The sequence below is a fragment of the Labrus mixtus genome, chromosome 3, assembly GCF_963584025.1.
Source record: "Labrus mixtus chromosome 3, fLabMix1.1, whole genome shotgun sequence".
In the NCBI taxonomy this organism is placed as follows: domain Eukaryota; kingdom Metazoa; phylum Chordata; class Actinopteri; order Labriformes; family Labridae; genus Labrus; species Labrus mixtus.
Genome location: NC_083614.1, coordinates 20086607 through 20102205, shown reverse-complemented (window position 1 = coordinate 20102205; position 15599 = coordinate 20086607). Strand labels below are relative to the sequence as shown.

The window sequence follows — 15599 nt, the reverse complement described above, 5'->3', positions numbered from 1 at the left end:
TGTGATCCAAATATTGTCTGTCTCACTAAGTGGACAAGCTAAGTCTTTGTGCGCACAGATGAAGATCCGTAAGCTGACTTTAAAGCTTTGTTGTGGAGACAATCTTCTTAAGGCCTCTTTATTCGGTATAGACCTGCAGTGTAGGCTGATTATTGGTAGACACTTGCCTGATAAATTTAAGTGGTGCCAAATGCACTGATCTGCTAAAAGACAAGGCTTACAGTTTTGTTGGAATCCAATTGGTTTGGTCTCAGTGATCAACTTTCATTTGTCGAGTCTCATGACTGCATATTATTCCATTGAAACTAAATACACTGTGGCTGTGTGCGCTCTGCTCCTGTTAACCTCCTTTAAATGGCTCTGAAATTAGAGGTCTCAGGTGAGGCGTAATGTCATCCTAGATGAGCTGATTATGGCAGGCTTAATTATAACTTTGTTGGCTAATGTGTGCGCTCCGCATGTTTTCTCAGCGATGAATTATTACACTGTCTGAGAACTCAGACAAAATAGATCAAAGACTCCTCAGGCCGCGGATATTCTCCGGTGCGGAGGAGTCAGCCGAGGCTGCAGCTCTGACGCTACATGACAAACAGAATTCCTCACTGTCATTTCATTACACTTCTCTTGTTAGTTGCTAGCAGGTTGGAGAACATTCAGTACCTTGAATCTTAGCAAACAATCGCAGGCAGTAGACATAAAAAAAAAATGGAGTGTTGTTTTTCAATGTGTTAAAAAGAAGGAAAAAAAACAGTTTCTAATGGGGTCCTATGTGCCTTGTTGCCAGAGTGATGCCATATCCCATGGTGAATGTGCTAATGGTTCATGGGAGCGAGAGGACTGAGCTTACCCCGGCAGTGTAAACACACAGACAAAAGGGAGCAGTTAGTAGTGTGAAACGCATGCCTGGGCGCGCAGGTATAGAGGCATTAGGTTTCACCCCACACAGCTCCAGAACTGTATCCATGACAGGGAGGAGGCCATTTGCTTTTGTAGCGAAAGAGAGCAAAAACAAACATTCAAATAGACTTGTACTACAAGTACAGGTATGGATGAGGGGAAGAGAGGAATCTGGTTTGGAGAGGGAGGGGGTGGAGAGAGAGATATGGTGGTTTGTGGTCAGTCACAACAAAGAGAAGTGACCATTTGCTTTATTTGTTTGTTTGGCCGGGGCGCGGGGGTGGAAAGAGACACAAAATTATCAGTCAACAGTAGTGCTGTTGCTTTTTAACCTCTGCTCAGAAGAAGTAGCGAAATGCCAGTGTTAGAGAACACTGTAATGTAGCCTTTTTAAATGTCAATGTGACAGGCTTGTGTTGTCAGATACAACCATTATCAATATTTATTTTAGAAGTAATTCTATATTTTTAAATGGCCATTTAGACTTTCTTAATATAATTTTATAATAATATCATTATCAGTCACTCCATTAGTCATGTTATCTCAAGACAACTCTTTACAAAACGAGCACATCTACACCATACTTTCTTATCTTCTTGTTTATCATTATATTCTATTATTTGGACTTACATGACATTTGTTTGCTATGCTTCCATGGAATTTTTCCATTGATTAGACACCAACAAAGCAAGTCCTTACTAATTCCAAATGAAGATGAAAGCTTTTTTGCTAATGTTCACCAAGTTATCACCGTGGGTCATTTTAACATTTACTGTCACTGTGTGTCAACAAATCCTTCCTTCTATAGGGTTCTACACTTTTCATGTCAAGTAATCCGTCATAGCACTGATCAGGTTAGCACCACTTGCTTTGTAGGTCACAAAGAGATGGACAGGGTGGGCCCTATCTGCTGGATGACAGCACTGGTCCCACCCCACTACTCCCCTCTCTACCAGTTAGCATTCAGCTACCATTAAGGGATTTTCCTCCTTAAGATTGTTGACCTTCTGGGCTTTTTTTTTTCAGGAGCTTGCGTGGGTTTGTAGCATTTCACAGCTTAAGGTTTGTCACATTTCTGCAGTGGAATGTAAATGCAGCATCAAGTGGTGTGTGATAAGAGTGTGACAGGCTAAATCACACCGGCAGGGTCAGCGCTGGCACATGGAATCACTTTCAGTCCTGAGCTGAACATCTCTCTCGCTCTGCTCCACAGGTGAGAGGATCAATGATGAGTATCTCTGAGACCAGCCGGCTTGGACTTTTTTAACAAGAAACTTTAAGTCACGACACAAACCTGCCAGAAACCACCGACACCAGGCGCCATGGCATGCTCCCTGTGGAAACTACAAACCCTCTGCTGGTTCCTCATCACGCTAGCCCAAGTGCACTCCACAGAGGGTAAGTACTTATAACCCAGTTTCCTTTGTTTTCGCCAAAAACATACAGATGTGTTCTCATGCCAGTATTTTCATAGCATCTTTTGAATGAGTATTGTTTCAGGCTCACTGACAGCCAGTGCCAGACAATATTTTTTCTCTATTGTCTTATTTAGGAATATAGCCTGAGCAGTGAAATTGTGACTAAAGCCAAATCTGCTCCCCTGAGTGCAGGCAGTGCTTTTGTAAGTAGTGCTCTTGCAGCTCTGAAGACAGTGGGCACAGGCGGATAGGGGATAATCTTGAGTGGTTTCATTAGTTGGTAAATTGTGATTTGTCTGAGATTTTCTGCTTGAAAGCGCCAGTTGTTCCCAGTGGCATCAGAGCTGGATCCATTTGTAAATTCCTTGCTAAAATGCTCTGTCTCATGGCAGGCGCACACAGATTTCACACCTCGGAAAAATATAATGCCTAAATGTGTTTTAATCATAGTGCCTTTATCTTTGATTGAATCGCTCTCTGCTGTGTCGTAATTATAAGATCTATGTGTGCAAGCCATATCTCATAAACTGTATCCTTATCCTTATGTTTTTTGTTTACTCAAAAGAGTGGTGGCGCATTACTTTTGATGTTTAAAGATTAGCTCGAACTGAAGTTGGTGTCTGTTAATGCAATATATCAGAAATATCATTCAACTCTGATTTATTGTGCGAACTGTCTAATCTCTGACCAACTGTTTGTTTTTATTTTTCATTTGAACAATAAAAAAAGAAGTTAGGATTATTGATTCAAGTTTGGAAGGCAATGATTTCTCAAGATGCTGAATTCACACTGTAGCAAGTCACACTGGCACGATATACAACTTACCATATGTGTCTCCTATGAATCATCTGGCTTAGATTTGATCTTTCACATAAGACATGTGAAATTGGAGTAGTGTGTGGTCTCTGTAGGTTTCAGTGAAATGAGGAAACACGGGGAGTCACAGAAATCCCATAAAAGTAGCTCTACTTGATCAAATGTATTCCATATATGTTGGCACTCAGACATGTCATCTGAGAATCCTCATGCAATGATAAGAGTTTGCAATTTCAGGTCCTAGGTATATAGAAGTAAACCTATTTAGTTGGATTTGGAAAGGTAGTCCCCATCGTATAAAGTATCTGCCCCTGGTTGCTAGCCGATGGTTTCACAAGAGAACCTTGGATCACGATTTAACATGTTTTCAGGTTGGAAAGCCTTGGGTGAATTGTCGCACATGAAGGTTAAAGAGAAGGATTACATTTCAAAAGAAGAAAGTCTAGACTGTAGCACTTGAAGAATTTATTTTATCAAATCAGAGGTTATAGGAAATAAGGCCACGAAAGAAAAACAACATATTTCCGAAAGACATTTGCCAATCACCTGTTCCTCTAGTTGGTTCCCCTCCGCACTCACCTCCTCCACATTTCCCATCTCGGCTGCAGAGCTCAGTCCAGAAACAGTCCATTACAAACAATATCCCCAAGTAAACATGCTTCATTAAACTGCGTCTACCCCTAATATCTTTTTAATGCATTTTTATAATTGAATTAAATGGGTTAGTGAAATGCTGTGAATAGTTTAAAGTTTGTCCCTTCTGCCGCCCCCTCCTTGTTCTGTATGTTTGAAGTAAGACTGAGACTGCATCTGTGAAGTGATGTTCACCTCTGACCTCCTTCTACAGCTATCCCATCCTCCATGTTTGACTCTTTGGGTCATACTCATGTCCGCATATCTGTGATCTGTGTGTGCTCAGCTGACTCACTGCCATCACAGCCTTTCATCTCTTTTATTCTTTCTTTTCTTTAAAGCATATTCCCTAAAAACAAATCCTTGTATACATCCACAACAACAGCAGCCCACTGAGTTACATTAGGTTCTGAAATTGATTTGGCTTATTATTTTAATCAAGCTATACAATATGTGTATGCCACGGTGTAATACATATCAAAGGAGCCCTGGGGCCTAGAGCCTTTGATCCTAATGATATGGATACAGAAATAAGGGTCTTATACTCTCTTGTGTTTTATTACAGTCAATACAAGAATATCACTTTAGCTCCCTTTTGTGAATACTCTTTAAGTGCAATATCATTTACAGTCATACAACTGCTGAGGCAATAATACGTAATGGGTTAAAAACAGGTTATTTTACACATTTTCCTTGACAGTCTTGAAACATACATATGAGCTGTGTCCTTGCAGTGTGTCTAAAAGCAAAATTATGTCAGTTTTCCAGTATATAATCCTACAAAAGCCCAGGAGGGTCATGTGGTGAGATAGATACTTTAATCAATATCAGTGTGGACATAATGATGTGAGACAGATAGCATCTGGGATTTCGGCACTGAAAAATGTGCAGGTTTTTATTGGGTCATCACCTGTAATTTTGAAGTAGAGAAGCACTCATTTGACTCATGAACTTTAGTGAAATCATGACACATATGACTAATCTTTATTTAACAATGAGATTATGTCTCAAATCCTGGAATTCATTCCGAAAAGTCTGACAAAACAACTCCTGATAATTATATTAGAGTTAGTTAGTACTTTTATTTTTGTAGGACACATTTCTTTCTTTCTTTTAAAGATATCTAGAAGTGTTATAACCTAGGGGCATCGAGTTTAAAAGACATGGGCATATACCTGGCAGCTGGGGCTCTTACAATAGATGTTATATTAAGGAAGGAGTATGAAGAGAATAAAACATCTAAGTGAATAAAATAAATGTAGTTACATCCCTGTGTGTATCATTTCTGACCTACTAACCTTTAGTTGTATATAGTGTATGAAAGCACAAAGTTAAATACCAAAGTAAAAAATGTACTTCCCTTGACAGTAAAGGGTTTATTTTATGTCAATGCAATGAGCTGGGTTACACATTTATTGATTGTGTTATTTTCAACACAAATGACCATTTTAAGTCCGGTGAGACGGGTCAGGAAGTAATATAAATCTGTGTCTATCACTTTAATCAGCATGCGCTACTCTGACCTGCTTTGATATTGTTTTGCATCAACACAAGTTTGCCCTCTGGCATTCACAGTGATCATCTTTGAAGCTGCAGCTTTATTTCCTTTTGTCCTACTGGTGTCCTCTAAGGATGTCACCATAGCAACCCACCAGAACTGGCGAAGGTGTAATTCATAAGTAATAATGTAAAACAAAAATGGAGATTCCTCATGTGATTCCATTGCTAGAGGACTATAGTGCTGGTTGCTTGTGTGAGGTTAAGGTACATGGAGAGCCTGTCATGATATAAAAGCTGCTTTTCAGTGGCAAAAAACGTGTATGAACAAGTCTGACACTAGCAATTTCTGTTCCCTGCCTACACCCTAAAACCATACTATTGTTTCTTCTCGAATCTTAAAATGTTTGAACTACTTGAGATTTCTCAAGGGCAACAGAGAAGGGCACCTTTAAAATCCTGGGTTTTTTTGCCGTGTGAAAGGAAAAGAAGAAGAGTCTTAGAGCCTTCATCTCAAAGTGAATGGAGTGAAATAGACAATCAAGGTGTTCTGAAATGTAATTACTGGAAGTAAAAGCCCAGAGCTTAATGTGAACCTGCAAGAACTGGGTCCAGGACCTCCCAGCGCTGTGCCACCACCTATTTGCTCTGGGAAGGCTTTAATTGTAACCATAAAAATAAAGATACAGTATCTGTCTTTATGAAAAAGACAATTAATTTTCAACCACACTGTTCTTATACCCCACCTTAAAAGGTAATTAGTATCCAACAGGTAAATCTGTTCAGGTATACTGTATTTACGGAGATATTCTTCAGACGCTACATTACTGTGTCTGTGTTTTTCAGCTTTAGATTTTCTCCACTAGGGTCTTTCTTCACAGCAGCTTTCTTGTGCATTTTATCTTAAAGAAGAAAAAATCAAAATACTGGCTGTCACATAAGCATTTGGAGAACCATGGGCAGTAGGCCTATTCTTTTGAAGTAATAATTGTGGAGGAGTTGTGTCCGTGGAAATGAAAAGTACCCCACTGCGTCGCCACACTCCACACACTGCTCCCTGACCACTTCATTTGGTGTTTAAGGTACTTTAAAAAGCCTGGCCCACGGCTAATTTGTTAAAAGAAACAAATATTTTCTTAGGTAATTATTTTATGAAACCCCTTCTCAAGTAGTTACAGCTTCCAATTTATTCCATATTGGAAGCTGTACTAAACCATATAAGGCCAGAGGGGTGACTTTTCTCTTTGTCTTGTGTGTCTTTAGTAAACAACTTCTGTTGGTTTTGTTTTTCCACCTCCCGCTTGATGTCATCCTGGTTGTTTGCAGCAGACTGTGGAATCTGGCTTCCCGTGGAGCCAGGCAGGCGTGGGGCCTGTGTACGAAGGCCCACCATGCTGTCATGTCTCTTTCATCGCCAGCCAGGCTTGGCCAATAAGGAGATAAGGAGACAATGACTGGGAGAGCAAGCAGTGGCAAGGTGTAACCACAGCCCCTGGGTCTCCTCCCTGCCGAGCTCTTCAAATCCTCATTAGGATTTTCAGCAAAGGAAGGGGGGGATTTTGTGGATTAGGGCTTTGTCACTACTGGCTCCAGGTTGCTGTTTATAATGCAAGAGCATGGTGGAGCTCTTGACATCTTGTCACCCTCCTCCTTTATACCCAAACACAGAGCCTGCGTCCACCTGGCTACTGTGGCATTAAGGGAAATTCCACTGACTCAAAATTAAAAAACTTAAAATAAGTTCTGATACCTTTTTCCCTCATAGAAACAATAGGATCAGATACTCATTCTGAGGCATAGGCCAATATTTTATTGTTAGATAAATACTGATTTCTGACATTTTGCAAGCTTAGATCAAAATGACTGATATGTACTTAAAACGATTGGTATAGGATTAGTGCTGTGTAGTGTGACTGGCATACTCTCCAATACCTGATACCACATTTAAGGCAATGTTGGCGCCCAATATCCATGCTGGGATCAGAATTGGAACAAATATAATAGTAACCTTACCTTACCAGCCTTTGTCAGAGGTTTTTTAACTAGATTCAAGTGGTCAGTGTTGGGTGTCTTTGAGGTTGTGCTGCTGCATCAGCATTCTTTGTAATGGATATTTATGCACAGATAACCTTGGGAAGCCTCATTAGTTTGTTGTTAGCTGTCATTGTCCATAACTCACACTGAGATCTCAAGCGTGACACCAAAACGGCACTTTAGACAGGAGACATGATGCCTTGTTTCAACTTCAATTACTCTCCTCTGTGTGTTTCTCATAGTGGGGGCACTGTACATGTTCCTCCATGAGGCTATTTGTCTCTCAACTTAGTTATTTCAAGGTTCCTGAGCTCTATGTTTCTTTCTATTATAAACCAATGCAAAGAGTACTTCTCTGGCAAGGATGTGGCTGTTTGTATAATCAAGTCATGGGACTGGTGGACCTTTCACACTAAACAACAGGACTGTGTTTCTCTGCATGGTGCTCAACCTCTAACATGCTCCTTAATTGGGTTTCAGACTTGTCTAGGAGAGTGGTTCAGCGTGACAGAGTCTCCGACTTAGTGTGAAAAAACCTACCTTCTCCCATCATTCTCGGTGCTGATCTTTGTGGATAATGGGCATTCACATGTGTCCCACGTGGCCCCTTGCTGGGTGGGATCTCAGGCACCCTAGATTAGTCATATACCCTCATGTCCCTGTCTGTCTGTGGATTTTACCGTCATGCTTTGTCTCACTTTGTTCTTGCCCAGGTAGAAACATGTGGGCCCCTAACAAATAAATGCCAAACGATCTACAAAACATGTTCTGATAACCCATCCAGTCCCTCTTCTGAATCCCGACAAAGAAAAAACAAACAAACATGACTTATCAATTTCCAGAGCAGTGGTCTAGAACCAAAGACTGATTATTCATGGAGCATTTTTTGTTTTGTGCTTCTGATGGTTGTCTATGATCTGGCCATGGCAGATGTGACAAGCAGTATGTGGGCATCTCTGTATAAGCGGGCTTCAATTTGTTAGAGACATGCAATCATTTTTGAAGTTCTCTTTTGTTTGCTCCTCTTTTCTATATTTGTATCTTGTTCTGGTAGAATAAAAAGGTGACTCTAACTCAGGTTGGCTGCAGGTAAGGATTTCAAAGGTTGGAGTAGATGAAGGTCTAAATGCACTTTTATTAAGAAAACACCCCAAGCTGGCCATATGATAACAGAGCACAGGCTCTTCAGTTCTTTTATATTTTTTGTTGCTAGTGGACATCAAGGACTGCAGACAGACCTTATGCAAGGGCTTGCTGATGAAGTGTGTCTAGAAGAGGCAGATGAGGAGAATGTTTTTGATTATGCAGCCTAGATGGTATTTCAAACAGGAACCAGCATGTGCGCCAGACAAATGAACTAGCTCAGCCAGTCAGAGGGCAAATGTAGCTGGGTTTCCTGTTTGCTGCTGTAATACTGAGGGGTTTTTAAGGTGATTAAACTGCAGCGTTCAGGTCACACGGGGTGCAGCACTGCAATATTCTTTCTATATATGCCTGAGCTTTCTCTGAATCTGTAAGGCTGCTAGGAATGAACTGTCACTGTGCATGCTGTGCAGTTTTCCTTCACACCGAATTACGTGTATCAATGTTAGCAAATTACTTCACCTTCTGATTTGAGCAACATTGAGATGAATGCATTGAAGTGATCGTGTGAGAACTGTTATTTGTGAACGCATTGAGTCATGCCCGTGAGTCTTCCATGCCATAAACGCTGAAATACCAAACGTAAACAACAACAATCTGCAGGTGTTCAAGAGGTATGTAATCACGTTTTCATTGTGAGCGTGCTGTTTAAAGGTTTGTTCACTGAAGCACAGGAAAGTGTGGTTACGGGTTGGATGGAAACTGATTGCAGAACATGTAATGACAGATGCTGTAAAGACAGCATAATAGATCCAAAGGCCTATGATTTCACACAGTTTTCGGTTCACTCTCAAGAGTCAGATGCGAGATATTCCTGCTTGCCCTTAGTGGAATCCTCTTTGTCCTCTTGCTTTCAGGCCTGATTTAGAGCAGCCATAAATCCTAAAGAGGCTCCTGTAAACGAGGGGTGGTGAAACTACGCCCATAAATATAAAGGATTTAGAAGCAGGGCCTTTTAAAAGAAGTCTGAGTGTCTATTTATGAAGCTTGTTAACCTAGAGTTTCACCACTATAGTCAGTATTTTCCCTTTTGTTCAAACTTCTGATAGCCTTTTCTTTATATTGAAGCCTACTTGACCGAAAGCAGACTTCTAAAATATGCTGCAAGGCAAAAATAAAGCTGCCAAAGCCTAATGCTCCAATTTGGTTGGTCATCTGGAGTGAAGTAGTAATGAAATGTTGGTTGTTTTGCTGTCATACATAGCACATGTCAGGCCAGGCCATTTGTGCTATGGCGGATCTTGACTGGGTGACTCTCAGCTTTTGACCTTTTGAGTCTTAATGACCCCTGAGTGCCTCCATGTGTCAAGGGCTCAGGCCATTGCTCTTAAGGCCACCCACCCCCCACCTCAAGTGAATAATAGGGTGACAAAAATAGTCATCAAAGATGTCCCTTTGCTGTGGAAATGGTACAAATCAGTAACAAGTGTATTAAGTCATTTTTATTTAACAGCCCTTGTAGTTTGAGTTTCTATTATGATTCGGACTCAACACAGACAAACTCTCACAAGTACCCACATCATTTTGCAATAGCCAACAAGCAATAATTAAGGATGTTAAACATGAGAGACATCTCATAAGTCCTGTGACGTGTGAGGTTCTGGAAGCAAATGGAGGAGTGCGAATGTTTGGAAGTAGACAAACAGGGTTAATTGAAATCTTAAAGTGTAGGGTTTCTTAAAGTTTCCAATAAAAATGTTGGGTTGAAACTTACTTTGAACATTATAACAATCACTGAAGGGAAAAAATACATACTAGATGGAAGGTCTTCATGATAATATTCAGTGTGTGGATTATGATGATGAATAGCAGCCAATAAATTCTTCATGAATTGAATCCAAGAATTACATTTTAGCTTGGCTCTCCTCCTCAAGTGTTATGAGTCTGAATCCTTGAACTGTAGGAAATCTAAAGATAATAGTTCCTTTATCAAATAAAAGGGAAAAAAAACCTCCTTTATAAAACAAAACGAAACAATTGTGTCCTTTAGGTTGAATTTGTGAGATGAGTACTCTGTAGGTGTACAGCATAACCTTGAGTGAGCCCAGTCAGGAGATAAAAGGCTGGGAGCCTTGTGTGTATATCTAGTAAAAAAGCATTGTGTCATATAACAATCTACCAAACTCAGAAGGCAGCAGGTCTGCAGTCTGAATAAGAGTCCGAATAAGAGCTGCATAAAGAATTCAGTTGGAGCAGTAGTCGTGTCATCGGGGCATGACTACCCGGTTGGTCAGGGAATTTAAATGCCAGGTGGGGTCAGTTGAAGCACTAGCTGAATAATGTGGCACAAATGCATACACATGAGAGCCGAGTCTCGGGGAAAGGAACCTCTGCTTGAAGAAGCGCACTCTGGGAATGCAAAACCAAGCAGAAGGACCTTTCTCATTTGTGTGTACTGCCACTGGTGACCCATTGGGAAACGCTTCCTTATTGAATCGAGGAGCATCAAATGCTTCATTGGAGCAGAGAAGGAAGTCTGGGCTACCCAATGTATCAGAGTCCATTTTTATTTCATCACTTGTTATGGGAACTGTGGGAATGATGCAGGTCGGAGGAAGAGCTGACAAACACATCGAGGCTCTAAGCTCACATCTTCATCCATTTAAACTCTAGGTTATTTGAAACTGTCTGAGAAAATGGTTACTGATGAGGCAGAATCATGAGATCCAAAGAGTTTCTAAGAAGTGGCTTTTAGAGATTTTCAGTTTTTTTTACTTAATGAAGTACTTTCCCTTCAAATACCATTGATATAAAAAAACAGCCACATTTTAGTTGAAAAAAGTGATTGTTGAAGTTTTTCTAACTTCATATCTTTCCTCTAGCAGTCGTCACTTTACCAGAAACCAGTTGTTTTTCGAGGGCTTAAAAAAAGTGGCTGATTGTATTGATTGGCGTACTCGTTACATGATACTACAGGAGGTATTGGAGGTCGATACAGAAACTCGTTTCAGTATCAAACTACTCTCTGCTGATTCTTTGCATCCACTGCCCTATATACGTTCTCTTTCAGAATGACTATTACAACGAAACATGTTTAGAGTGGAGAAATGTCAATTCAAATTGAAAAACCTGAAAAAAATCCAAGCTGACGATAGTTACAAACCACTCAGTCAGTGTTTTTTTTTTTTTTCTAGATTTTTTAAAATTGTTTTTTAATAACACCAATTTTACCTTACAACTATCTTAATAAAATGAGAAAAAAGCCTCGACCTACCCTTGATCATGTGCAAATTCGCTATAATTTAATGCCATATAATCTACCAGTGACCATTTGTTAAGGACCATGAGGGAAAAGAAATTTACTGTTTGATGGTCATAGCAGCCATTCCATTACCAGAAGATGTCCTTGCATTTTTGTGTGACCTAAAAAAGCACTCTTCTCTTCTTTCTCTCTCTCTCACTCTCTCTCTCTCTCTCACACACACACACACACACACACACACACACACACACACACACACACACACACACACACACACATACACACACAAACCGCCTGGCCCCAGGGCTATCCGATGTTAGACAGTGAGATGACATTGTGTGCTTGTGCGAGTGCAGTCAGCCAACATGTGCAGATGATGTGAAGTCAATAATGCATTATGAAAAAAAGGGGATTTATGACCTTGATGAGCCCCATAGAGCTTAATTAGGCCTTAAGGTTGATTTACATACAAGTGTACATGGAATTTGATGAGGCTGTGTTTTCCTGCTGGTGCCGTGCATTTTCATTTTAGTCTGGCTGAAACACTTGATGCCTTCTCTCTTTTCAACTTCTTCTGGTGGATTAGAAAGGGGGGGAGCAAGTTTAAAAAAAAAAGCAAACTGACTTTGCTTGTGTCCCTTTTGTTTGTCAGTAAAATCATTCAGTAAAAAGCTTCAGGATCATATTCCTATTCTGTGTAATGATGGAATTTCCTGTCTCTGCTAGTCGAGGAAAAAAGGCAGAGAGCAAATGTAAAAAAAAAAAAAAAAAAAAAAAAAAAGTCTGACAGGGTAAATTTCTGCTAAAGAAGCCCACCTTAACACCAAAAGAGGGAAGAAAATTGCAGCCTTTTTTCCGTGGCTTCTATTCAGAGAGAAATGACAAGATCTTTTACAGAGTCATGTACCTATATCAAAGATGCTCCTGATAGCCCCCCTGCTGTTGCTATGGAAGTAGCGGAGATGTAAATGAACTGGAGTGAATTGGATGGTGGAGAATACAAATGAGGTTGGAATGCTTGTTCCCCCGCTGCTCTTCTTCTTCTTTTTTACTCAATACCTCTCTCTCTCCTGTCTCCTTTTCTCTGTAAGTCAGTTTCAAAGACCTAACATTGACCAGTCTGAAACCTACTTCAACCCTACATAACATGTTATTAGATCTTCTTTTTCTTCCTTTTTTAGATGACATATATTTTATTTTATTTTTCAGGTGTTTTATTTGTAACTGTTACTGTTTTGTCAAATGTTTTTAAGACAAGCATATTTAGGCTGTGTGCAAATCCCTTTATTGAAAAAAAAAAAAAAACCTGCCATATGCACTGAGCTAATGGATGGATGAAAGTAACAGAAAAATCAATGTCATTTCCCCTGCAGAATAACTTTGCATTGTCACCGATAATCTCCGATAGAAATATGAGCTAAGAGATCTCGTCGGTGCGTTTCTGTGCCACATAAGTAATCGTTTCAACATCAGTTGTCACAGAGCTTAATAATCTACAGATGTTATGGGCTGAATTACAGAGCAGGAGAAACCTCTACATAAGTGACTGTCATTTGCTGTTAGCCAAGCCCAAAATATGACATCAGCTTTCAACGCACAAAAAGAAAAAAAATAGACACACAGACGTAAGCAAAAGTAGAAATTCAAAAGAATGTTAATATCTGTCAAGCCAATAGTGAGTTTCTTTTTCACAATGGCTACACAAAGTCAGCGGTCCAGCTTGTACCCTGCTGTTTGCAGGATATTTGCAATATTTTCTTTCTTCTCCTCCCCTGCGTGGACCTGACTTCTTAAGAATACATGCTCTTGTAAAGGATATCTCTGGATTATAGAATCAGCACTGTGGGGAGAGTCTTGACTTAAAGGTTTCTTTTCCCTCACAGACTTCCTTTGCTTGTATCACAGGGAGGAGGTAGCAGGGGTGGGGTGGCAGAACCTCGAGGACTCAAGCTGTGTTTCCTGTGGCTCCGAGCTAATGCTATAGGCCATACTTTTCTTTCACCCCAAATCCCCCCAGCAAGCGACCTTGTCGGCTCAGGAGTGCAGAATAATGGAAGGACGCACCGTGATGCTAGCTCATTTACAAGCAGCTGTGTGGTTCTCATCAGAAGAGCGAGAAAAATCAAAGGGATGTGTTAACGTTGGACGACAAGCATCAGGAGCGTCCCCGTCACACTTCTCATTGGCTCTCGACAGAAAAATTATCTGGTTTCACATCAAAATAATCTAGAGACCTCTTTTGTGCACTGGCCACAATGATGGCAGCGTGAGTGGCTGAATAGGTCTTTTGATCAGCCTCTGCTGTGCCCCTGGACTAACTCTGGATGCATGTGCTGCTCAAGTTACAAAGGGTCATTTTAATATGAAAACCATTTACTGGGAGCAGGATAGGCATGATGAAAAGCAGAATAATACCTCTGTCTGTTAATGCTTCATTATATGCAGGAGGCTATGGTGGAATCATTTCATTTAATTAAAGTGACACAAGTTTGTTGCCCTCGTTAAAAGAACAGAAGCTTTACTTAAGCTGTGTGCGCTCGTCGTTATATTCTTTTCTGTACATAGTATGTACAGTAAGCCCCGTTAGGGTTCCATCACCATAATGTCGAGTTTCATGGGACTACATGGTGGAAGGTCCCCGCATGGCTGATAAAGATCCTAATGACTCCTCGTTTGTGTGAAATAGGAAGGCATTTTGTTCATTAACACTGCTTCACTGACACTCATATCCTACCAGATGGTCACTTTCCAATTGATTTGGCTCATCTGTGGGAAAAAAAATGAATTAAAACATTACAGCACCAAAGAGACGGTGCGTAATAGGCGCTCCTTTACATATGGGACTTTCTCACAGCTCTTCAGCCACAGATTGTATTTGGGCCTAATGTAATGACAAAGGTTACACATGGTAGTAAACGCCAGCATGGGAAGATTTAAATAGAGCTTCCTCATTGCTGCAATAAAGTGCTATAACCCATGGAAACTCAGGTCCTATGCACCTATCAAAACCTATTACAAGCATGTGATAACAACGTGTACTAAAAGCACATGCCAAAAGGTTGAGTGAGAAAGAATTTTTTTTTCAATTTGAGCTTGTTGATTGTAAAAGTTGAAACAACTATAATTCATTTTCGATATGAAGTAACTGTAAAAACTTACATAAACTGCACTGATCACTGTCTAGTTCAATGCATGCTGTATGTCTGATGATGAGGATTTGAAATGATTCTCTAGCAGTGATGGCAGTAGGGTGAGTGACCAGAATGTCTGATCAGGGAGACTCTTAGCGAGGCTATGATTGAGATCTGACCAGCTATGTCTCTGCTGCAACATGTTGCCATGGTCACAGGATGGAGCTTTCGACATCATATTTTATTGGTTATTCCTTGATCCTTTGCTGCCTTGAGTTTAATTATTATAGAGCATGTAAAACTCCCGTCGAGTGTATAATTGATTGGCATCTGTCTCTCCAACCCTTGCATATAGGTGTGGATGCACTTTTACCGAGTGTTAGGAACATCAAAGCTAGGAAAATAACATCTCATATTCTGAGGAGGTGTCTGAAGTGTGTGCTACCTGCCAAGAGGAAGGTGCTGAGTTTCCCTTTGAGTGTGAGCAGTGTGTGTATCTGTGTGACAACCTAAAAGGAACACAACTTAAAAAATTCCTCTCAGCTGCAGTCATGTGGTTCTGTTGTTTTTGCACCTATATGCACCGGTGGTGTGCGCTGTGTGTGGCACCTTTTTGGTGGCTCAGCAAACTTATTCCCATTTGTTGGAAACTCATAAGTTAAAAAAAAAAGCCCCTTGAAACACAATATAGCAGAAAGTGATCTCAGCTGCTGCAATAAACTGAGATTTTTGTATACATGATTTAAGAGATGCATCAGTTCAAGTGCAAGGAATGACGCCAGCATATAAACATCCAGTAAGCATTGATTTCTTTTTTATTGATTACTG

General features: G+C 40.4%; 1 protein-coding gene across 32 annotated transcripts in view; it reads left to right on the top strand.

Annotated features, from left to right (window-relative positions):
* Positions 1–15599, top strand: part of adgrl2a (adhesion G protein-coupled receptor L2a) — a 153798-nt gene that overhangs the window by 81383 nt on the left and 56816 nt on the right. For all 32 annotated transcript variants that reach the window (XM_061033663.1, XM_061033674.1, XM_061033675.1 and 29 more), the window contains one exon: positions 2111–2295. In XM_061033663.1, coding sequence (XP_060889646.1) covers positions 2220–2295 — 76 coding nt within the window. In that variant the 5' untranslated portion in view covers positions 2111–2219. The remainder of the gene's footprint in view (positions 1–2110; positions 2296–15599) is intronic.